At 38.5% G+C, this 26,574-nt stretch overlaps 1 protein-coding gene across 1 annotated transcript; it reads left to right on the forward strand.

Annotated features, from left to right (window-relative positions):
• LOC130435460 (zinc finger protein 91-like) lies at positions 1–26,493 on the forward strand. Its single transcript, XM_056766122.1, has 9 exons — positions 1–122; positions 745–1,129; positions 5,973–6,755; positions 9,277–9,572; positions 11,578–11,962; positions 12,295–13,041; positions 13,365–13,453; positions 24,208–24,628; positions 25,472–26,493. The coding sequence occupies exons 1-9, from the start codon at positions 33–35 to the stop codon at positions 26,215–26,217; spliced, it is 3,942 nt and encodes a 1,313-aa protein (XP_056622100.1). The 5' UTR covers positions 1–32; the 3' UTR covers positions 26,218–26,493.
• The last annotated feature ends 81 nt before the right edge of the window (positions 26,494–26,574 follow it).

A 26,574-nucleotide genomic window follows, 5' to 3' on the forward strand; every position in this document is an offset into this window, starting at 1 on the left:
GCATGCTGCTCTGTTAATGTTGTAGCTACTGTATGAGGAATATACAGCACGCGCCTCCCGCGTTTACCACAGAGCGCGCGCACAACAAAACTTCACCTGACAGGACCGATCGTTCCTCTGAAGTAAGACATGTTTTAATGTTGTAACCCAACTGCTTAAGGTCCAATAACATTTAAAATGAGATGTTTACTTATAGTCTGATAGAATGTCTATCGGCAGCAAAAGCAATGCGCTTTGTATGATGTTTCTCTGACAGGAAATTTCATTTAACCTGGTGAGACACTTATTACTTCTCACTAAATAAACCGCATTTATAAAAATGTCGAAAAGTAGTATGTGACTGTTCTTTAGCCTTGGTGTTGAAGAATAAACAAATGACCTGAACGCAGCTGATTGTGACAGGATTACCACCGCACTTTCTGTTGTGCAGTAGCCTATCATAATACTTTTTAAAGACCTCTCTTAATACTGTATGTTCCTGACTTGTATTCCGGTTGTCGATTTGTGGTTCCTATGTGAAAAATCAAAACCATAAAGAAATTAGTTTTTACCTGCAGCCACTTGTAGTGTTGAGTGTGATGTGTCTCCAGTCCAGCAGGAGTCGCTCTGCAGCTCTTCAGTCCGCCGATAAACCCACTAAAGAAAGAAAGAAAGACAGTCGAACGTCAGGCGCTGCGTGTTTACATCACTTTAATGCTTTGATGAGAGTAAACAGATTGTTGTTTGTGTGTATTTTGTATTTAGTTTATAATCATGACGTCACAGGCGGAAAAGACAAACTCCAGACACACACAGGACTCAGAGCCCAGCCTCACTTTACTCTGTTATACTGACACAAACCCCACAGACGCTCAGGACACTGTGTGTGACAGTAATCACACCTTGAATCAGGATGAATCTACTGATCAAACCTCCACAGAGTCTCTGGATTCTGTCTGTAACGCTGGAGAACAGCAGATCCTGAACACCAGACCACTGAACATGTGTTCTGTCAGACTGATCGGGACTGATGGGAAACTGATAAAAGCAGAACCCACGTCAGAGGAAGATCAGACCGCTGATGAGGACGAAGATGATGATGATGATGATGAAGAAGAAGATGAGAGTGAGGATGATTTTTTACCTTCAGGTATGTTACTTGTTATTGTTTGTTTCATTACATTTGACTGTCACTGCTGATGTGAGGATCTTCGATCGCTCATGTTATAAGTTTGAAACACACATCTGTGTTAACCATTAAAGTGGATCTGATGTGTGTTTTCATTTTTTTATTTAGTTATACTTCGGTCGATTTGATATATTTGATTCCAATTGGCTTGAAGTTTTGCATTAAAACCGTATAATGCATAGGTAGTTCAAGTCAGCTTCAATATTTGAAATTAACTGACAAAAATTTCATTTGCCTTTTTAAAAAATACACTGTAAACATCAATAACAGCTTTAACTTGGCAAATGACCATGGTATAAGCAGGATAATCCCCGGTAGGGCTCAACGATTTTGATCCAAAATCTAATTGCGATTTTGTTTTTACTAATAATGCAATTTAATATGCAACCATTTTTTAAGCACCTTATCTTCTGTATTAAAATCAATAAATCATGTAACCAACGCAATATTTAACTGATTAACCAAAAACTATGGGCCAGGCTAAAATGATTTTAGTTGATGCATAAATTGATTGATATATTTGTATAGAACTACCTCAATCATACAGTTATATTGAATGATTTGTTAAATTTCTAGTCATATATTCATGTAATAATTATCATGACATAAAGCACTGACAAATAAACTTGGTGGAATATGAACCTATGGAACCACAGAAACTAAAGTGCAGATTACATAAATATAAAACAAAACTGTGGCTTTACCAAACTCAGTGATTTGATAGTGGAGAGTCACTGTAATAAACATATGATAAACATGTTGATGCCACTTAAACTGTCTGTTAACTTACTAGACAATCTTTAAATAAATAAGAAAATAAATAACTATTATTATTTGTATTATCTCATTGTCTTTTATTATTGTGTAATTCTGCATGACGTTAGTAGTAGTGCCCCTTGAGGTAACATTAATGTTAGCACACACAATACCTGACACTGCGCAGCATCATCCACACAAAACAGACAAAATAGTCCCACACAACTGACGTGCTATTGCTCTTTTTCACTAATTTACCACAGTGCCATGTTCTGTAGAGCTGCGGGCGTTGTACAACAGGTCAATGTACAAATTCATAAACACAGACAGGGAACGCAGTGGGAAGCGTGCTTATGCGGCTTTCAAATTAGATGCGGATTGCGCTGTGAAATCCATTCATCTTGATTGCTTGTGCCACCCAAGGGCGGTTTGTTGCTACGTCGAACCAAAGCACACTCACAGAGGATCCCACTGCTGTCCAGCTTGTTACGGTGCAGTCAAAATTATAAATAGTTCAACTTTTGCTGCGGCGCTCTGTGAAGATTACCTGCTCAGCCAATAGAAACGAGGCATCCAAGTACTGAAGACAAAATGGACGAACAGCTACTGTGTGTGTCGGAATTTTCGGAACTGCTTGAATAGGGACATCGTGAGAAATATTGTGTCATGGAGACATATGTCGATTCAACTTGGCATGTCAGGTGTGTTTTAAGTCAGGTAGCTTGTTGTAGGTTGGCAATATATGTGTGTGAAATGGACACGAGCAGCGGCAGCATGCCGTTTCCCCCTCTTCTAGCCTCCTCCACTACATTGAAATAAAGCTCTTTTGCTATAGAAAATTTATAGAACTCCCGCTGTTTTGAAAACTCCACCTACTTTGCTCCCGCCAGCGCAGCGCAAATTGAAGGGCTACCCTGAGCCCAGCGGCCAGCGCAGCATATTCCCTGTCCTGTGTGAAGGCCGCATTAGACACATGCAGCCCCCGTGGTGCAACACGCTCTTCAGCGGCTCATGGTTAAAATACAGATGCGCGGCAAGCATGCTGAAATACGCAGTCACGACGTGAATGAGGTGCAACACACTCTCTTCATTCGCATACAGTCACCACTAGAGAGCAAGCTTCCGTCCCGAGCACTTTGGGGAAAAGTAGAAAGCCGCATGACGTGCATTTTCCATGCATTTTAATGCTTTTGAGATGGTACTTGTCAGCTCTGAGAAGGGTTCCATCAAACTGTACATCCTCATAATTAAATGCTGTTTTATCACATCACGATTTAACCGCAAATGCAATAAATCGTTCAGCCCTAATCCATGGCTAGCCATGCATTAAAGGATTTAAGTGCACTTTGGGGAGGCAACCACCCTCTACGTCGGTCCGTGGCCTCCATGTCGTGTTTTAAAATCCTTTAATGCATGGCTAACCGTGAATTATCCCTAACAAACCTGACATTCAGACTATAAGCTATTTTGTCATTGCAAGGCTCCAGGTGTTGTGGTTAGGTCGCTAGTGGTGTTCCCACTACTGGTGACACTCACTACAGGAGCTGAGAGAAGAAGAATTACGTTAGCTCCCATCTTCTCTCCTATTGGCTGTCGCTCCCAAAAGTAGTAAATCATTTTCTTCATGTTATACATTTCTCAACTGTGTCGCGTCGCTTAACACACCCCATCAGGTCGCCAACTGTTGCTACAGCTCATGTCGCTGGAGTTCGCTAGCTATCCATAGAAATGAACAGGATCATGCCACTTTATCGCTTGTGATCTATCGCTTTATCCGCTTTATTGTATACTCTAGCTGTTTGAGCAAAAAATACATCTGCAAAGTTACAATTTCAAGTATTCCGCAAATGGAGATATTCTCTTTAACAGAAACACTTTTTTAAGGACTGCAATGACGGACTTACTCAAGCTGGGTGTCATCCTGGGTGTGCAACCTCACAAACACATGAAGAATATGCCAAACAGGGGACGAGGGCTGCTGTAACAGTGTTCAAAAAATTATTTTAATATGACAGACAGAAAGTAAAAAGTCTTTGTTTTTACTAATGTTATATGACTGTTTTGAGCACTAGGTGGTGCCAACCCAGAACTTTAAAGGTATCTTCAAGGCATAGTACTGAAAAATCATACCAAGTTTTGTATCCAGAGGCGACCCTGTCCCTACGAAGCCGGTATTTTCAAAACACCAGTTTTTTCTATGGGGTTTGGCCGTTCTTCAACACGGCGCAAACACAGTTCCCGGTCACTGAGACCAACATTTTTTAAAAACTTTTGCCAGGGTGAAGATTTTTAGGATCAGAGATTTGCCGTATGATATTGGAAGGCGTGCCGCTATCTCCTTTGTTTGACCTCAGATTCAAGGGTTCTTATTGGCCAACACGGCTTTATGGTTAGGATAATATCGCCACCTGTTGGTTTGGCATGCTATTGACAGTGCTTGACGTGATTTTTTTTACAAACAAGAAATGAAAAACCTATTAAAAATACCTGTGATGTGTGCATGTGGACTAGGCCTTAGAGTTGAGGATTCATCATAAGTAGGCAATAATCAAGAGAAGTGCCAATAAAACAGTTTCCAATACAGACCTACAGTATCTCACAGAAATAAGTACACCCTCACATTTGTAAATATTTGATTATATCTTTTCATGTGACAACACTGAAGAAATTACACTTGCAACAGTGTAAAGTTGTGAGTGAATAGATTGAAGCACTGGGGAGCTACACTTCATTGAGGAAACGCTAACATGAACTATCTGTGACATACTGAAGCAGAGCATGATCCCCTTCCTTCAGAGACTGTCCCACAGGGCAGTAGTCCAACATGATATTGACCCAAAAAGAAGCTGTGGGTAAAGGTGATGGACTGGCCAAGCATGTCTCCAGACCTTAACCCTATTGATCATCTGTGGGGCATCCTCAATGGAAGGTGGATCAGCGCAAGGTCTCTAAGATCCAGCAGCTCCATGATGTCATCATGGAGGAGTGGAAGAGGACTCAAGTGGCAACCTGTGAAGCTCTGGAGAACTCCATGACCAAGAGGGTTAAGGCAGTGCTGGAAAATAATGTTCGATACACAAAATATTGAAACTTTCGGCCCACTTTGGACATTTTCATTTAGGGGTGTACTCACTTTTGTTACCAGTGGTTTAGACATTAATGGCTGTGTGTCGAGTTATTTTGAGGGGACAACACATTTACACTGTTATACTAGCTGTACACTCACTACTTTACATTTTAGCAAAGTGTCATTTCTTGAGTGTTGTTACATGAAAAGATATAATCAAATATTTCCTGAAATGTGAGTACTCACTTCTGTGAGATAATGTGTAAAACAACAAACGTTAAATCCCAGATTGACTTCTTCAGTTAGACACAATCAGGTAATTTCATATTAAAACGCCATGATGGCGATTGTTTAAAAGCAATCCAGATGACTCAGTAGGTTAACAGTCTTCTGAAACCAAACAATACTTTGTGGGTGAAAATTATTTCGATCTTATTTAACGATGTGTCAAACATATTACACCGAACAAACAAACACACCTAAACTTACCTATCTTGACCAAGCGCAGCCAATGTTCAAGGTAAGCGGGTGGGCTATTTCTTCGTCTTGTCATGGGAGAAAAGTTGTTACGTAAAGTTTTTCATGTTAAAAAAAAAACTTTCCAAAACCAATACTGATGCTGGGGGAGTGTATTGAGCACAGAAATACCATGTCATTTACATTTAGGCATTTGGCAGACGCTTTAATCCAAAGCGACTTACATTGCTTTATCCTATACATTTTACATAGGTATATACACAATGCTCTTACCACTGAGCTACTGGAAAGCGTACAACTCGTTTTTTGACAAGTTGACAATGTCAAGCATGAGAAGACAGCAGGTTTAACATTGTAAAGAAGTCAGAATGCATCAAAACAGCGTTGCACATCCCCTTTAAGTATGAGTTGGAGGGAGACTGTCAACACAGTACATACAAACACATGCAAATAATACAGAATGTCATTTTAAAAGAGATTTTAATGCTGTTGTGTTTGTTTCAGATGAGAGCCGTGATTCGTGTTCTGAAGGAGCCTCGACGTCAAAAGAGCACAGGAAGAACATGAAGAGACACAGTGATGAAAAACCTTTCAACTGCAGTGAATGTGACAAGTGTTTCAGCACCATACAATATCTTGTGATTCATCAGAGAACTCACACGGGAGAACTAACGTACAAGTGTCCTTACTGTGACAAGAGATTCAACCAACTAGACAATGTAGAGCGACACGTGCGTGTCCACACCAATGAGAGACCGTATCTGTGCGGTGAATGTGGAAAAGGCTTCACGCAGTCAAGATGTCTGACACAGCACCAAAAAATACACTCTGAGAAACTCTTTCAGTGTTCACACTGTGATAAACGCTTCCGTCATAAAAATAGTCTGATTCTTCATTTAAGAGTTCACACCGGAGAGAAACCTTACCTCTGCTCTCACTGTGGAAAGAGCTTTTCACAGTCGAGTAATTTCAAAGATCATCTGAGAATACACACAGGAGAGAAACCTTACGTCTGCTCTGATTGTGGGAAGAGCTTTTCTAATTCAAGTGCTTTCAAAGTTCATCAGAGAGTGCACACTAGAGAAAAGCCTTATCCCTGCAGTGTTTGTGGGAAGAGTTTTACTCGAAGTGACAATTTAAAGACTCATCAGAGACTTCACACTGGAGAAAAACCTTATAAATGTTCTCAGTGTGATAAAGCGTTTACGCAGAGAGTTCTCCTGAAACTCCATCAGAAAGTTCACACAGGAGAGAAACCAGGAAAAAAACGACCTGTGAAGAAGACTTGACTTAGACAACGCTTAATAAAAGGTTTTTACAAACCCAATATACACTTTATGGGATTTTTTTCTTACTATCAGCTTTCTTTATCTCTTCCTAGATAATAATAAAAAAAAAAACAAATTGATATATCACAACAGGTGAACTGGTGGTGCTCCAGAATGCAGTTTGTGCATGTTGTTCAGAGTAAATAAATAAAATCTGTCTGTAGATGTTCCGGAGCAGCTTGCATTTCATGTTTAATACATTAGTAGTATACATGGCTTTTTATTGTTTAATATAAGAACATTTTCAACTATTACTAGATACTTAACACGGATGTAACGGTTTCACTGGTTAGTAATAAATGTTAATAATAAAGTTTCATTCTGTATCAATGAAGTAACTGCAGAACAATCAATTGCAAATCGTTACTCTTCTCCACCAACAATGTAATATATAATGCGTCTTAATTTTCAATAAATGTCTGTTCATGATGCTAATGTTGAGTCATTTTTGTCAATGTGAACCTGACAGTGAATTACTAGAGTAAAAAATGTAGACATACAGAACAGTTCTGAATCATGACACAATAATGCATTGTGAATGTACGCTGCACGTGCCTGTTTTCACCGTTAACTACTTGCACATGGACCACAGAGATGGCAAAGTAGTCAGAGAATTCATTTCTAATTATCACTCAAACGAAATGAAAGTAAGCTATACATCAAATGAGAAGTGCCTATACTGCAAATAAACACACCTGACGTCTTTGTTCTTGCAAGCTCACTTGAAATTCATTTTCAACGGGTTTGACTGTTTCTACAATGTGTGCTAAACGTTTGACACAACGCTTTCATAATGTTCCTTGAATTCCATGTTCCAGTGTAACGAGACTCACGAGCTGCTTCGTATATTTTCTGTTAATTTATACATACTGTTGTATTTACTTTTGTATATCATGAACAATAAAAAAAATGATACCTCTATTGGTTGAATACATTGCTGCCTCTGCTTTTCATCTCTATTGTAAAAATATCTATATAGTAAAAGTATAAAAAATACAAATATATTACAAAAAGCTGATTGTATTTAGTCTTCAAAAGTGACAAATATTGTGTTAATCTGCTGTGTAAAAAATCTGCTAGAAAGAGCTGTTGAACATCCATTTTAAATCATAAACATCTTACAGACGTCTTCTAGAGGTCTATATGACATATAACAACAGACCTCCCAGAGGGGGATTGCAGATGAGCAAACTGTCTTGTGGTCTTACAGATGTAAAGGAAGTGTGCTATTAGGGGGATTGGCCTACAAAATAACGTCATACGTCACCTGCTCCCCACAAACACTTCTGGAGTTTGTGTGGTTACGCCATCATTAGATAAAGTCAAAACAAATTGTAAGAAGGTAATTCATGTTCCGCGATGCCTTTCGGGATGTGATTGGGGAGCAACCAGATCATCACTAAAGAACATATATATCTGGCACTTATAAGATCTAGTTTAGACTATGGTTGTATAGTCTACATGTCTACGGCTGAGAGTAACTTTACAAAATTGGATGTAGAGCAAAACCAAGCGTTAAGAACATGCTGTGGTGCAACGAAATCTTCACCAGTAAGCAGCCTTTGTTTATAAGAAGAATGAAAATGATGATGTCTTATTGGGTGAATTTACATGGACATAATGTTGCTCACCCTGCAAAGAGTGTCGTTCAGGAGTGTCCGGAACATAATAAAGCAAAGTTCAGAAGTTTGGGATAGATTGGTCTTATAGAAGCAAGGGAAATTGGCTCATGATGAATTAAATGAAATACGTCAAATTATAAAGAGATTTCAATGGTTTAGAGGTATCCTTCATTTGGGTTCCTGCTTCCTGCACATGTAGGGGTGATGGATAATAAAGTAGTATAGGCTTAAGCCAAAGAATCCACAAATAATAAAAAAATAGAAAGGTGAGGCAAAAACGATTATAAAAGACTATTCTCAAAAATTATGGCCAAGATATTGGGAGACAAATAGTACAGGACGACGTTTATATATTATTAAGAGATATATAGGAATTGAAAATGACAGAAGAATCAAAGGGAAGGAGTAGTTCTCTTGTGTCTGAGAATAGGCCACACTACTCATGACTCAAGTATTTCATAAATAAACACCCATACGGACTATGTCAAAAGTGTAGTCAACAAGAATCTGTAGAACATGTCTTAATAGAATGTAAAGGAAATGAAAAAGAAAGGAGGGAATTAAAAGAAGCAGTTATACAATTGGCATTGCAATTTACATTAAAAAATATTCTAAGTGGGGAGTTGAAGGAAGTAAATGAGCAATTTGTGAAATTCTTAAGAGAAACAGGGTTGACGGATAGAGTGTAATAATATATAGACACTAATATAGACAATAATATATTTGTCTCATTTTGTTATTATTATTTAATTAAGAACGACGAAGGTAATTGCCAATATTTGGATCCACACTCCAGCTCAGAAGGTGTCGGTAATGAACCTATTAACTGGTTTGCCAAACGCCAGTGAAACTCAAGAGATAGAAGTTGTTACGTCATCATGTCGGGACGGCAATGTGTTCTCTGCTTTGAAAGAAAATCCGTGTTATTTTCACTCTCAAAGGGTGATGATGTAAAGAATCGGTGGTTACGGTTCATTTTTTCTACAAAACCAGAGCAGTACAGCCCGAATCTTCTGCTGTGTGCCCGTCATTTTACTGACGACTGTTTCTCTAATATCGGCGCGTATAACGCGGGATTCTGTAAACGCTTGTGCCTGGAAGATGGATCAGTACCCACTTTATTTGCAGCAGGATGCGATTCCGTATCACAGCCGGTAAGTACCATTAAGTCATGTGTGTATTTTCTACTGAATTTTCAGAATACTTTGTGGATCTGTACATCTCTGTCCCGATAATATATCTGGAAGACATCTATTTTATGTTTGCATGTAAGGTCACAGCTCCCAGACATAGTTTGCTCATCTGCAACAATGCGTTGGGAGTTGCCAAGAGTTCAAAAAGTTGGGAACAGCCAATCGCTATAAACCGTAGCCAAGCCAAGATTGTGACGTATGTTTCCGACTGCCTGCAAATGGTGGATTCATTTCGGAGGCGTGTTCAGCGTAGCCAGCGTCACGCTCCGCTGAATGGAAAATTCACCTTAACGCATGATTCACACGGGGCTTCGGCGTCAACGCTTGACGGAGGGCGTGTCTGAAGCGTGTCTAACGCGATCGTCATAGTGTCAACAGCCAGTGGCGCAAAAAGGGGGTATGCAGTATATGCGGTAAATAGGGGCGCCGCACAAAAGGGGCGCCAAAATATAATTTTTGTGCCAAAATATTATTTAAAGTTTTTTTTAATAAAATTATATAAGTAATACAGTATTTGACGAAAAAGTAATTATCTAAAACGTTTTATTTCACATTTGTCTATCATTTTAAACGAATTAAATAAATATATATTTATTTAATTAAGTTATTATGTCAACCAATCACTCTTTGACAGTCAAATGATCAAATGGATCAAGCAAAGAAACTTTCCAAAGGCAGAAACGAACATGAAAATGAAAAACAAGTAGAAACAATGTCCAAGTGGATAAATATTGATTATTATAAGTAATTTAACGTTGCCTGTGAGGTAGGGGTGTGCGATATGACGATATTAGATCGCGAACGATTAAAATGACTGCACGATCCACTTTTTCGGGAAAATCGTTAAATCGTCCTATATATTGCTGTTCTATAGAATTCGTCCACATACTTGCGATAGATTGCGCCATGTTAACAAGCTCGTATACGTTGCTTGTGAATTCAGTAAGATTAAGTGACGCGGTCAGTGAAGATGGAGGGAAACACGGAGGACTCGGTCCCTAATAAAAATTCTACATCAGTAATAATGAAATGGTTTGGGTTTTCCCCAACTGACACGGCCCAAACATCAGTTATTTGCAAATGTGGCAATGATAAGATTCGAGCGTCGTAAGGCAACACAACAAACCTTTTTAACCACCTCAAAATAAAGGGACTGAAAGAGTATGCCGACAGTCAAATTATAAAGGGATCCCACGCGAGTAAATCAGGTACAACCAAGCATACGGAAACTAAAAGGCTTAAACAACGACTTTAGCGAAAGAACCATTTGAGAAAGGAACTCCATATCCATATGACAGAATGAACAAGCGCTGGAAAGATGTCACTGACGCGGGCGCATTTTACCTGGCCAAAGACATGAATCCCATAAAGACTGTGGAAAATGAGGGCTTTAAAAAACTGCACAAAGTCGTAGTTCCACGTTACGAAATACCCAGCCAAAAATATTTATCCTCCACGCCCATTCCACAGCTTTACTCCGAGTGCCTCAACAAGCTGAAAAACAAAATTCAAAATGTAAAGTTTTTTGCTAACAGCTGATTTATGGTCTTGCACTTGCATTAAATATTAACTTGATTAAAATATTCTTCGTAATATAAATGGTAAAGAGTATATTTTTATATGGGGACTTAGTTTGGCTGTATTGAAGTCCCTTTAATTTGCAAAATAGTCTTAAAACCAACTTGAAGAAGAACCGCGATAAAATCGTGAATCGTGATCTATCTGGAAAAAATCGTGATTTGAATTTTTTTTCTAGATCGCCCACCCCTACTGTGAGGTAGTTCGTACCATAATACAATATCTGTTCACCTCTAGGCCTACTTATTTGGCGCTTATAAAATAGATCTATGTTTGAAAAGGAGCTTTATAATTACATTCTTAGGTTGTTAAAGCTGTTGAGTCTCAGACTATCACGAATATTCTATTAGAGTTAACAGAGTTGACTCTCTCTATCAATGTGTCAAAGGTTTTGTCGTGTCAAACTTCAGTGTGTGATCAGAGCACGCCACTGCTGGACAAACTCTCTGAACAGAAGTCCAGACACACACAGGACTCAGAGCTCAGCCTCACTTTACTCTGTTATACTGACACAAACCCCACAGACGCTCAGGACACTGTGTGTGACAGTAATCACACCTTGAATCAGGATGAATCTACTGATCAAACCTCCACAGAGTCTCTGGATTCTGTCTGTAACGCTGGAGAACAGCAGATCCTGAACACCAGACCACTGAACATGTGTTCTGTCACACTGATGGAGATCAAAACAGAACCCACGTCAGAGGAAGAACACACTGATGAAGATGAGAATGATGGTGGAGGCGATGACAACCACGATTTTATCCCCCCAGGTTTGTTTCAGATGATGTTTAAATCTCAATTTGGTTTTGTGGTCCAGGGTCAAATATATGATATTTACTGGTAGGAAAATGGAAAGGAAAATGCTTCTGTCAGGACTAAATCCAAAACGAGCTGTTTCTCTGTATCCGCGCATTACGTGGTTTCCTTGTCTGGTTCATTATCACACTTTATATGAACAACATAACTTTAAGTATCATTTCAAAAGGACCAACAAATGCTGCTGTGGGAATGTAAAAATGATGCTGAATCTTTTGTTTTCTGTGTTTGCTGTTTGTGTAAATGGAGGTCAAGAGAAATTGTAACGCTGTTGTGTTTTTTTCAGATGAGAACGGTGATTCGTGTTGTGATGGAGAAACGGCCTCTACTTCAAAAGAGCACAGAGGTATTCACACGTGGGAAAGAAAGCACACGTGTCCTCACTGTGACAAGAGACTTTACAGTGCGTCTCATCTAAACCGACACATGCTTGTACACACCGATGAGAGACCATATCGGTGCGGTGACTGTGGAAAAACCTATAGGTATTCAGGTAGCTTAAAATCTCACATAGGAAAACACTCTGAAAAGAAACTCTATCCATGTTCACATTGCGGGAAATGTTTCTCAAAAAAAAATAGTTTGACAGTCCATGAGAGAATTCACACCGGAGAGAAACCTTACCTCTGCTCTCACTGTGGAAAGAGCTTTTCTTCATCAAATGCTTTAAGAGATCATCGGAGAATTCACACTGGAGAGAGCCCTTATCTCTGCTCTGATTGTGGAAAGAGTTTTACTACATCAAGTGCTTTAAAAGATCATCAGAGAACTCACACCGGAGAGAAACCTTATCAATGCAGTGTTTGTGGGAGGAGTTTTTCAACTTCATGTCAGTTAAAAAACCATCAGCGTGTTCACACTGGAGAAAAGCCTCATCCCTGCCGTGTTTGTGGGAAGAGATTCACTCGACCTGACAGCTTAAGGACGCATCAGAGACTTCATACAGGAGAAAGACCTTACAAATGTTCTCAGTGTGATAAGACGTTTATTCAAAGAGGTCAATTGACTTTTCATCAGAAGGTTCACACCACCAGTCAATCTGACTAATTTGGGAGGTTTTTAGACTCAGGAGAAGAAACATGTTTTAAAAAAAACTGTCAAAAGAGCCGGAGAACCTTTCGTAAAAGATTCAGGCCATTACTCGCGAATGTATTCAACCTTTTGCTTTGTGTTGCTGCCTTATGTTTAAAGTTACGTTTGTCGAAGCATTCCAGTTTTCTCTGTTGATGTCACTGAATATTAATTTGCAAACATCAGTAGGTTGTTTACAATCACGTGGTTTTAATGAAGGGGGAAGTGCAGCTGGAAAGCAGGAAGTGATTCTCAAGTGAAACTCAACATGTCTGTGTTTTGTAGCATTTGAGGTCCTTCAAAACGATCGAACCATGAAACCACAAGGTGTTTTTATTGTGAAGCAAAAGTTGTTGTTCAAGGAGGGGGAGTATGTGAGTATTGACTGAAAAACAAATGAAAAGGTGGCTTGTAAACCAGAATCTGGGGTCAAAAGGAGCCAGGTCGGATGACTTTCTGAAACGCTAATGCACCTAAACAATGACCAGAGAAGCCCAAATTTAGCTAAAACCTTGTTAAACACATCAAATGAAAGATCTGATGTTAAGCTTCCTGTTGTTTAGGTTCATGAAACCTGGATACGTTTTTGAGAAAGTCATCTGACTCTGCTCCTCTCGATCACAGATTCAGCTTTACAAGACGCTTTTATCTTTGTTTTTAGTCAATACTCCCAAAGTCTTCATGAACAACAACTTTTGATAAAAACACCTTATGGTTGAGTGAAAATCACTTTGTGTAGAGCGGTGACCAAGAAGCTGATTGACTGGTTGAGCTCCATTATTATTTATGGTGACGAAAGAAACTTACAGGATCTGCATCTGAGCTGAGTGAAGACACGTGAAAACATTTGCAAATAAAAGCACTTAAAAGGCTAATGTCAGTTTTAGCATCATGTCTCTCAAGGATTGCTCATCACCTACACAATGCCATCTCTACAGTAAAGTAGTAGAGAACCCAATTGAATATAATAGGCTTAAACCCAATTGAATATTTCTGTAGAAACCTGAAATGGTTGCCATCCAACCTGAAACCGCTTGAGAAGATCTGAGGAGAAGAATAGCAGGAAATTGCCAAATGCAGATGTATAAAGCTTGTCACATCATAGTCAAAAATACTTGAGACTGTAAAGGTGCTTTAATCTACTGTTGAGTTAAAGGAGTAGTTCACTTTCAAAATAAATGTTCTTGATCATTTACTCACCCCATGTAATCCAAGATGTTTATGTATTTGTTTCTTTAGATGAAAAGAAATGAAGGTTTTTTGATGAAAACATTTCATGATGTTTCTCCATATGGTGTACTTCAATGGACTCCAAACGGTTGAAGGTCAAAATGACAGTTTTAAATCAAACCAGATGATGAATAAAGGTAATTTTGAGCTTCAAGCATTTAGAGTCCATTGTAGTCCACTGTAGGAGAAAAGTCCTGGAATGTTTTCATCAAAAACCTTCATTTCTTTTCATCTATTTGAAACACCAGCATTGACATATGTAAAGAATTTTTTGCTCTTCTGTAATTCATCTCTGGGATGTCTGCTGTCTGATGTCATGTAAACATCTAGAAGATGTCTGTAAGATATTTATTATTTACAATTAATGTAAAACTGCTCTTTCTAAGTATTTTAGCATTTTTTTTTACGCGGCAGAAGTTGACAAGATCTCAAGATCTTTAGCAGACATCTGTGCTAGCGGAGATCAGTTCACACTGGATTCACTTTGACTGGATCATTCATGACACTTTAATGACTCTGTTGTTCATTTTCACTACATTTCAGATTCTCTTATTCTAGTGTTGTGGCGAATCGGCCTTCCATCGCAGAAAGAAATCTCAGAGACAACGGTTCCAGGTGCCAAGAGTTTAAACTTTATTTGCCCGGACAAACAAAGTGGGATATTCAGAGTTCATCTGAAGGGATCCAACGAATACATATCTGACTCCATCTTTTATACATTGTTTTCCAGTTGTTATCACAGTTTAAACCAATCATGTGTGCATGACATCGTCTTCTTCCAATCAGTTTTCATATGATATCACCTTTTTGTTAGCCCGTCCCTCTGCCCTCATAGTTCCGGCCTACCCTATTAAGATTTAATGGTGGCGTGAACTCCTCAAAAACAGGCGCCTCTTATCTTAACACTTTCCTGGGGGTTTCGGGGGCGATACATGATTTAACCATGTTCCTATCAAAGGTGAACTTATGGTTTAGCGATAATAAGCTTCCCGGTGTCCTTGGTGGTATGTTATTTACTTAAACTTCCCTACAAAAATGTGTGGGGTGTACGTCTTAGTTCTAAAAGATATATGGCGTGTGTGCAGATGTTCATCAGCTCATACTTATACATGAGGCCCAATATTGTTTCATAAGAATACATGAAACCTATAACTAACTAAATGTATTATTTTATATAAGAAAACTCAACACTATAATAGAAAAACCACCATACTAGTCAGTGACATAAATCACAGTCTTCATTAAAATGTATATTAACTGAACTGCTAGTACTGTCAGCAGGGGACGGGCTCTGTTGTATTTTCGGTGTTGGTGATACAGATTAAATGCGCAGTTGTTTGTATATTGTCGTTTTTAAGGTTCATTGTGATTACATTTCACACACACACACACACACACACACACACACACAACCAAAATAGATTCAGGGAAAGCTGTTCTTATGAAAGCTGTAATGCATTTAAAATATCTTTGTCAGTCAAGTGTTGAGTGTGTTGCGTCTCCAGTCCCGCAGGAGGCACTCTGAAGCTCTATAGTCCGCAGATAAAACCCACTAATGTTGATAGTTTTCTGTCCTTATGAACTGGTGAATTCTCATTTCGAACAGAATTGGGCTGAATCGAAGTTTATTTAAATTGATCCAATTTCCACAAATCATTCTGTCATTAGGACCGCGCGCTTTCTTTTAACTGGACATCGTTTATGTCGATTAACTGAGTTCAGTCAGAAACAACATGAATGCATTCGAGTGTCGCGTTGCTGCGCTCGTGCGATTGTGTCCGCACCTTATGGCAAGCCAAGAGGGTCACAATTACGCCACAGATTAAACGCGTTTGTATCGGAACGCCGTTTTTGACGGCGTTTTAAACAGTATTTGCGCCGCAAAATACGGCGTCGCGATTCCAAACGCCGTAAAAAACGCGCGAAAAGCCGTTCATAACGCCGTATTTGACGGCGTTTTAAGGCGGCCGAAAAGCGCCGCTTTTTGCGCCGCTATCTTGCCATATGACGGCGTAAAAAACGCCGTTTTGGTTGCACAGAGCGCGCGTCTTTTACGGCGTTTCGTCTGTTGTATAATGAGCCCCTCCCACCGATTTCCAAAGCCAGTAAATTTGAACCGTTGTCAACCAATCCCTGATGAACTGAGCCAGACCAGACCAATTTACCACTGATCATTTCACAGGATTTTATTATGTGCGCAGTGTTTGCTAACATTTGACAAATTATTGCTTGCTTTCTGAAGAAAATATTTATTCTAATAATCTAAGGTAATCTAAGGTTACATAATGTCGTCAACAATTATATAAAGGCCAACCAATCCCATTGTATGTATCTTGCTTATTACATAAGCTATAGCACGTATTGTCTACGTAAAATGCAAAAAAGCAATCGGTTGAAATATTGCATAATAGTATCATTGTACAATAAATCATTCTTGGTACAAGCGGTGTCAGACAGAGTAAAACCTAAACTGCCTTCCCTTTGTTAAATTGTAGGGTGTCACGTAGCATGCTGAGTAGCACCTTCGACCCGTAATATATATTGTGGTCTTTTTACGGTTCGAGTCCCGCTTGGATCACCGGTCATTTTTTACGTTGTTGGTCTTGATCTATTTATCTGTATCACCGGGTAGTTTTTAGATTTATATTTCAATACTTAATGTGTGGTCAGTATGAAATGAGAGTCTGGAATGAGAGATCTTTTTATAAAACGGATCTGTAGTTGATTTTGGCGCTGAACTCACACATCAGTGGACTTTCATGCTATAAACAGGACGAACGAACAGTAATAAATGTTGCATTCACGGATTTAGCAGACACCTTTATTCAAAGCGACTTACAGGGGTAAGTCCCCCTTTATGCCCATATAATTTACCTAGATATAGTTGCCAGTCATCCTCACTAAGATTAAGAAATTTACTGGCTGTTGAAATCAGCGGGAGGGGCTCATTATACAACAGACAAAACACCCTAAATGACGCGCGTAAAAAACGCCGTTTTGGTTGCACAGAGCGCGCGTTATTTACGCCGTCATAAAGCAAGACAGCGCGCAAAACACGGCGCTTTTCAGGGCGCAGTAAAACACCGTTAAATCCGGAGTTATTATGAAGGAAAATCAGTAGCAAAACTTTAGAGGAGGTAGATTTTAAGTTGTTCACTTGTTAAGTAAGTATTTCTACGGGTATACTAAAATGTACACTCACAGCCCCTATGTGAAAACGTGTAAAATAAAAAACTTAAATTGAATGTTAAAATTTTCACTCGTGGACAAAACTGACTTATCTGTCTTCTGAATTTGAAGTTGCAGAAAAATAGTCACAAATGTGTAAACTGGCATTTATAAAATACATTGGTAGATACAAATGTTTTGCACGTATTTACACGTTTTCCTATTCAGATCTGAATTGCCACCACAAATAGGCATCTACAACCTCGCCACCTGTCATTGCAGTTTCAAATCATCTCGCATTGACTTTTGCAACTACTTTCGCGATAAACCCTTTGCAGAATTAACTTTAAGCTAAGAGGCAAGAGAAGGACCGGCATTTGATGACGTCATGTGGCTGATCCACACTGCCCCCTAACGGCAGGAAAATCACAATGAAAGGATCTGGCAAATAATAGTTTAACATTTTTTTAAACTATAAGGTTTTGATATAAAGGTCCTACTATAGATAAATTATAGGAATGCTAGAGTGGTAAGCTATAGTTTTTGAAAACCATGGGAAAAGTATATAATATGAATTATACTATGCAATAAGGCTACGGTTATTTTTGGATTTACTGTGGTTTTACTACAGCTATGAAGTGTATAATTGTAGTACAACTATTTATTTTGTGTTGACCATTTAATATGGTCTCACTGGAAAGATGGAAAACTATATAAGTATGGAAATGTTATCTGCTTCTTTTTGTGTAACGTTGGTTAAAAAGCATTTGATAAAGGTAGTGCATATATGTATTTGATGTGTTAAAATAATAAATGTGCTGTTGCTATTAAACATGTTTGATCCAGTATTGTATTTAAGGACACATTGGTTTGCCTTATTTAACAATTATGAACGGCGGGTCGATCGTGGATAAACCAGCGGCTCATGGCGGACCACTAGCAGAAATGTGGCGACTGCCGCTGGTTGACCGCTGCAAAAATGATTAGCAAAACCCGGTGGACCACAGTCAGTTGACGCCGGTGGCACGCCAACTGTACCACTGGGCCGCTGGCCTTCTATTAGCTGGGGTAAGTCTGAATCATTTAACCATCTTCCCCCATGGATAATTCAATTCGATTTTATAGCGCTTTTCACAGTGTGTTTTGTTCAAAAGCAGCTTGACAGAAGAAATATATTTTAAAAAAAAAACACAAAAACACATAAGGTAAAACACAGTGCATGGTGTTTGTAGAACAAGCAGTTTCGTTTTAATAAAGCTATCTTAACGGAATTTAACGAAACTAAGCTAATTTAAGATATAATTTTATTATATTAATGCACTCTAAAAAAAGGCTGGGTTAAAACAACCCAATTTGGGTTATTTTGGTAACCCAACGTTGGGTCAAATATGGACAAACCCAGCTTTGGGTTATTTTAACCCAGCCAGTTGGGTTAAATCTTTGACCCAACATGCTGGGTTGTTTTATTTAAATCAACTTTTGCTTAAAAATTACATTGATGGTTTAAAACAAACCCGAAATGTTTAAAAATAATAATAACAAAATCACAGAGGAATACTCGAGGCATCAGTAAGAATCAAAAGTTTTATTAAGGATCAAAATGCAAGACAAAAGGAATTCATAAAAACATGCAATATGTTATGCTCAATGAACAATAAAATGGCATATAAAACACTTTGATGAAATGTATGTTTATACATATTTAAAGAAAATTAACTTCAATAAATTACATTAGTTTAGATTTTAACATATACATTTAACAAGGTTATTAAAGTGGCACAAGTAAATATAAATAGTTAGACAACTTAACACTTCAAAACACTATAAAAAGTATTTTACTAAACCCTTGTTGATAGAACCGCATTTATATGATAAAATATAAATCTATGCACAAGTTTTCTATAAAAAAAGAAATAAACAAGCGTTATGGATGTGAAAAAGGGACACCGTAACTTTCCTCTTCATATAAACTCACAAAACATTTTCAATAGTGTTAGTTCTTTCGGTTTCAGCACTGCTTAACCTAAAATATCCACGGAGCAGTCTTACTAAAGAGGATTCTTTTCCTGGGAGTTTGTAGAAAACAGTTTGGTGTGCACTTTTGGAAGTGGATGTCCAGCAGGAGGGTTTCTTTATCAATTTGTTCATCTATAAAGAGACAAGAAAAGAGACAAGAGAAGAATGTAAGGAAACTGGCCTAACCAGAGCACAATGGATTATAATAAACATATAAAGAAGTACATTAACATTTTACCTAAATAATGTTTACCTTTAAGCCTGTTATGAAAACATCCAAGTTCCAGTTGACATTCTCTTGAATAGAATGATCCATTAATATTAGCTGTTATTCTGCAACCTGTCAGTGGGGGAAAGAAGAAGAGTGGGATATAGTACAGAAAGTGAAATACAGTCTTAAAAAAATAATATTATAAACGTTAAAACAACCCTTCACTAATTCGACACACTCGGGAATAAGTAGAAGTCTAAAAAGAGCACCAATTGTTCGTCTCATATACCCAAAATTAATTTTATCTCACGGTTAACCACTAACGTTATAAGAGCGGCTACTCCCGAAGCAATGGCCGAGATAGAGCTGCTCTCCACGGAGCCACGACCGCTGACAGCGTCTTAACAAAATCTCAAAGAGGCGTTATGTTTATATATAAATCACGTATTTGTGTTCTTAACAACTACATTCTCCTCTAAAAGACTCTTAAATCTAAGTTCCCTCACCGAACCTTAGCGGTATTTATAAAAAAAAATGAGCTGGATGTTTGCTTTTGGCACGACGCTCTCGTGTCGACCTTAAACTAATATCAAGATGCGTAAGTTACTGACTCACACAAGTCACACATTTCAGAGGAAATGTTGACCAAAAAGGAAGTTTAAATGATTAAAAAGCTGTAAATTAGAACAACGTGGGCATAACGTTACAGACTAGCTATACAAAGCTAACGAAGCTAGATTGTAACGTTACTTTCAAACAGGGGCGTCGCAACCGTGGGGGATGTGGGTGTTTTAACACCCACACTTTTCCCGGTGAAAGGGTTAAACACCCGCACTTTTTTTTGCAGTTTTTCAGCAGTTTTGTACAAACGCCTTACAGCAGTCGCTCCAGCGTTTCTCTTGCCGCTCTGTGTCTGCGCTCGATGCGGCTGCTTCCTCTCCTCTCCCCTCCCACTCAATCAGAACACCGGCTTTGAGTGTGACCGGATGGTGATTGGCTGTTCTGTCTTAAGTCCCGCCTCTCTTGGTGTGTTAGATTTATCGGTTAGCTCGTGCTGAGGAGGCGGGAACGGTAATGGTTATTTACGTCTTCCTTTTCCAGCGACTTTGAATGAGTGTTTATGCCTTCGACGTTTTTAAATAACCTTGATAGGTGTTTGGGGAGATGTTCTGTTTATGTTTTGTTGATATGTTGAGTGTTTTCTGAATTATATTTAGTTTTTAGACTAATGCTAATTGCAAATTGGGATATTATTCAGAAATAGCTAAATTTGGTTATTTATGTGGCATGCAATGTATAAAGTAACTGTGATGAAGAAGGCAGGGAATTGACGAGGAGGAGGGACAAATTGTCCTTGTTGAGCAGTTTATTTATGGGTTTATTGATTTTGATATTTTGAACATTGCTTTTTTTGTTTAGCTGAATACTTTTGTGGATACTTACCTATTATGTTTGATTGTACCTGTTGAAGAACTATGAACGAAAAGTGTATATTATTTTAATGTTTAAAAACAGAAAATTGTTACATTATTTATACGACCAGAGAAAAAGCTTTGCGTGGGCGTTTTTTTATATCTCCCCTTTTCAAGGTGCAAGTAAGCAAACTTTAGCGGTCACAGTCACAGTCCTGTCAGACCAATGTCACTATCAAGTTTGCCACTGTCTTTCCCCCCATGGGATTATTAAAGTATTTCTGATTCATTAGCAAGTCTACTGTTGTGTATTTTCACACAGAGTTTTGACTTATTTTCTGTGTGTTCCGAATGTGTTTTTATACTTTACTAGTATCACACATTTAAATGGGAAGCTTTTTATATCTTGTATGTTATACCTTTTGTACCTTTCTGTCATTACATTCAAGGTTTTCATTGTTAACAAACAAAACACATCCATCCCCCGCACTTTTGAAAAGCTTGCTACGCCCCTGCTTTCAAACCTAATGCGAACAGCCAAATTTTGCATACTTTTGCATTTTTTTTACAGTAATAGTTTTATACATTAAAAACTCGTAAACATACCTTTTATTCTCCGAATAACAGCTTTCCGAGATGAAGTGGATCAAAATGCCCGCGAAGGTAGAGTTTGTCTGATGCGTAGAGGAGTGGGAGGGGTTTAATCTCTCAACTGTCACTCAATTGGACCCGACTGGTAACCCAGCGTTTGGGTTACTCAAAAAATGACCCAACACTAAGAAAATAACCCAACAAAATGACCCAACAGGCTCAACCCAGCTGTTGGGTTAAACAAATAACCCAGCATTTTTTAGAGTGTAGGAACAAATATTTCCCCCGGCAGTTCACCAAGCATTCAGTTGAGACATAATTATGTTTGCGAGACACATACATTCTGATGTGCCCACTTTGGATGTTTCAGTCAGAGTAAGATCATTTTTGTGTATTAACATCTTGGAATAACCCTCAACATCGATCAAGTTCCTCACTTATACTTTCCTTAGTATACAGTATGTTAATGAGCATCCCCACTCAATTTCCCACGGTCTCGCATATGCTTGGCTGCATGCGTGGGTAACTGGGCCAGAATCCTATATCCATGTGCTGAAATTTAGAAAATATTGCATAATCTTTTTCCATTTCAAAAGGAAACGTGGCTGTTCATTGTATGCTTCTTTGCAGAGACGATATAGCGTCAGTCACGGTGGTAAACGGCAAGGCATTTGGCATTGACTTGGGCTTTGTTAGCTATATTTAATAAATAAGTCCATGCTTGTTACATTACAATCATTGCGCAACATTATTGCACATCCTTATAGTCAATCAATGTTTGTAATATGGAAACCAAAATCACCTGGGCTACTGATAAAAGACATGCATAGACTTAAAGGCCCGTGTAAGTCGCTTTGAATAAAGGTGTCTGCTAAATCCGTGAATGCAACATTTATTACTGTTCGTTCGACCTGTTTATAGCATGAAAGTCCACTGATGTGTGAGTTCAGCGGCAAAATCAACTACAGATCCGTTTTATAAAAAGATCTCTCATTCCAGACTCTCATTTCATACTGACCACACATTAAGTATTGAAATATAAATCTAAATACTACCCGGTGATACAGATAAATAGATCAAGACCAACAACGTAAAAAATGACCGGTGATCCAAGCGGGACTCGAACCGTAAAAAGACCACAATATATATTACGGGTCGAAGGTGCTACTCAGCATGCTACGTGACACCCTACAATTTAACAAAGGGAAGGCAGTTTAGGTTTTACTCTGTCTGACACCGCTTGTACCAAGAATGATTTATTGTACAATGATACTATTATGCAATATTTCAACCGATTGCTTTTTTGCATTTTACGTAGACAATACGTGCTATAGCTTATGTAATAAGCAAGATACATACAATGGGATTGATTGGCCTTTATATAATTGTTGACGACATTATGTAACCTTAGATTACCTTAGATTATTAGAATAAATATTTTCTTCAGAAAGCAAGCAATAATTTGTCAAATGTTAGCAAACACCGCGCACATAATAAAATCCTGTGAAATGATCAGTGGTAAATTGGTCTGGTCTGGCTCAGTTCATCAGGGATTGGTTGACAACGGTTCAAATTTACTGGCTTTGGAAATCGGTGGGAGGGGCTCATTATACAACAGACGAAACGCCGTAAAAGACGCGCGCTCTGTGCAACCAAAACGGCGTTTTTTACGCCGTCATATGGCAAGATAGCGGCGCAAAAAGCGGCGCTTTTCGGCCGCCTTAAAACGCCGTCAAATACGGCGTTATGAACGGCTTTTCGCGCGTTTTTTACGGCGTTTGGAATCGCGACGCCGTATTTTGCGGCGCAAATACTGTTTAAAACGCCGTCAAAAACGGCGTTCCGATACAAACGCGTTAAATCTGTGGCGTAATTGTGACCCTCTTGGCTTGCCATACTTGGCTTGCCATATGAGCGCGCACGAGGCACGCGCTGTTCTAAACTTGAGCGCGCACGAGGCACGCGAGGCACGCGCTGTTCTAAACTTGAGCGCGCAGGAGGTCATTTGATGAGAGAAAGCGGCGCGGCTCGAGTTTTGCGCGATGTTTTACCCACGAAATGTGCATCGGGCCATACTTAGAAAATATTGTTTTCTCTTGATATTGTTTTAAGACCTTCCAAAGATCTGTAATTCCAGTATAAGTCATTTTACGTTGTTTCTTTCTTTATACGAACTGTAATTTGCTAAGTAAGAAGATATTTTTAATGAACTATTTTTTATATCATTTTTTTCATAAAACTGATGGCCGTTTTAATGAATGCCAAAATAGTACTTTGTAGAAAACTAGCATTTGTTAACTTCGTCAGTTTAGTGTTGAGTGTGATGTGTCTCCAGTCCAGCAGGAGTCGCTCTGCAGCTCTTCAGTCCGCCGATAAACCCACTAAAGAAAGAAAGAAAGACAAACATCAAGCGCTGCGTGTTTACATCACTTTGATTTTCTCTCCTATGTGTTTTCATGAGTGTAAACAGAGTGTTGTTTTTGTGTATTTTTGTGTTTAGTTGATCATCATGACGTCACAGACTGACGGGATGTGCTCCAGACACACACAGGACTCAGAGCTCAGCCTCACTTTACTCTGTTATACTGACACAAACCCCACAGACGCTCAGGACACTGTGTGTGACAGTAATCACACCTTGAATCAGGATGAATCTACTGATCAAACCTCCACAGAGTCTCTGGATTCTGTCTGTAACGCTGGAGAACAGCAGATCCTGAACACCAGACCACTGAACATGTGTTCTGTCACACTGATGGACTGCAGGAAACTGATGGAGATCAAAACTGAACCCACAGAAGAAGAAAATCAGACTGATGAAGATGAGAATCGTGATGATGATGATGATGAGGAGGAGGAGGATAATGATGATGAATTTGTTGGTGGTGATGATGATGATGATGATGATTTTATTCCCTCAGGTATGTTTCTTCTTAACTAGAACTTTCATTTTTGGGCAGTTTACACAAAAATTGGCTAAAAAGCACAAACTATAAGAAGCACAGTAGTTACAAAACTTTGGAATAACAGGGAGGACACAACATTACCCTTTTTGTTTTTACTTGTAAACAATTTCTATACAGCTGCTGTGTGACAATGAAAATTGAGAAATGCGCTATATTTATAAAGTTGACTTGACTTAAGATATAGACACAGTATTGGACTTTTATGTAGAAAAATATATGGAACACACTGTCTGTTTTTTCATGTATGTGTTTATATACAGCCACAGAAAAAAACAAGGGATTGTTAATTGATAATTTTTGTTTCACAAGATGCTGAGATTTTTTAGACCTCAAATACAAAATATGTGTTTTATGTGATAAACTGGATTTTGATCACAGTTTACTTTTCACATGTCTTGTCATATACTGTCATTCATTTTTGAGGTTTGATTTTGTTGAAATTCAACAGACACTGGACTGGTATATGCAAAATGCATCTAGAAATGCTGATATGAAATGTAACTTTGGAATGGCCTCTTAATTTTTTTTGTGTCTGTATAAGAGTTTAGATTGTTTTGTTATGCTATCTTACAATCAGTAGTATATTGTAAATTTAAGTTAAAGTGTCGCCAATGTACAATTCAAACTTAAAGTGGTGGTGAGGTATTAAAAGGTCTTAAAAAGTATCAAATTTAGCACCATGATTTCTGTTTCTATGTTTCTCTATCTTCCTGAGTTCTGTGAATGTAGATTATGATCCAGATTCCAGTTTGTAAATGTAATTCATATAAGATTTTAATGCTGTCGTGTTTCTTTCAGATGAGAGCAGCGTGTCATGTTCTGATGGAGAACCGACCTCTAAAGGAGAGGAAGCTGAAGAAAAACAGCACAAGTGTCCTCGCTGTGTGAAGAGATTTTCCAAAACATCTCAAGTTAAGAGTCACATGCGTTTACACACCAATGAGAGACCGTATCTGTGCAGTGAATGTGGAAAAACCTTTAGGCATTTAAGTGCTTTAAGGTCACACCAAAAAACACACTCTGGGGAGAAACTCTATCAGTGTTCATACTGCGATAAACGCTTCTGTCAGAAGTCATATTTGAGGATTCATGAGAGAATTCACACTGGAGAGAAACCCTACCTCTGCACTCACTGTGGCAAGAGTTTTTCTAATCCAAATACTTTTAGAGCTCATCAGAGAGTTCACACTGGAGAAAAAACTCATCACTGCAGTATCTGTGGGAAGAGTTTTTCAACTTTACGTCATTTCAAAGATCATAGAAGAGTTCACACTGGAGAAAAACCTTATCCCTGCGATGTTTGTGGGAAGAGTTTCAGTCGACCTGACAATTTAAGGACGCATCAGAGACTTCATACTGGAGAAAAACCTTATAAATGTTCTCAGTGTAACATGGCGTTTACTCAGAATGTTCTCTTGAAACTCCATCAGAAAGTTCACACAGGAGAGAAATCCACCCGTCTGTCTTTAAAGAAAGATTCCTTGTCTGAGAGGTTTTCAGACTCATCAGAAGATCTGTCAGAACAACAGGAAAACCCTTCATAAAAGATTTAGACAAACACACAGTTCAAGTCAATTTTGTTTTCTCATTACTGTGTTATACTAACATCAGCTTTTTATATGTCTTTAGATATTTAGATTTAAAGAACAAATCAGATTTCTCTCTCAGAACTGTTGATGTGCTGTAAGGTTCTGATGGACTCCAGCAGATGTTAAACACCTCATGGATTCACTTTGAATGGATCATTCATGACACTTTAATGACCCTGTTGTACATTTTTACTACATTTCAGATTCTGTTCCTCTAGTCAGTGACATAAATCACAGTCTTCATTAAAATGTATATTAACTCTGGATTGGTGTCGCTCACTTGCTTGAGGAGTGAGATTCAACAAGGACTAG

This window comes from Triplophysa dalaica, chromosome 2 (genome assembly GCF_015846415.1).
Source record: "Triplophysa dalaica isolate WHDGS20190420 chromosome 2, ASM1584641v1, whole genome shotgun sequence".
Lineage (NCBI taxonomy): Eukaryota > Metazoa > Chordata > Actinopteri > Cypriniformes > Nemacheilidae > Triplophysa > Triplophysa dalaica.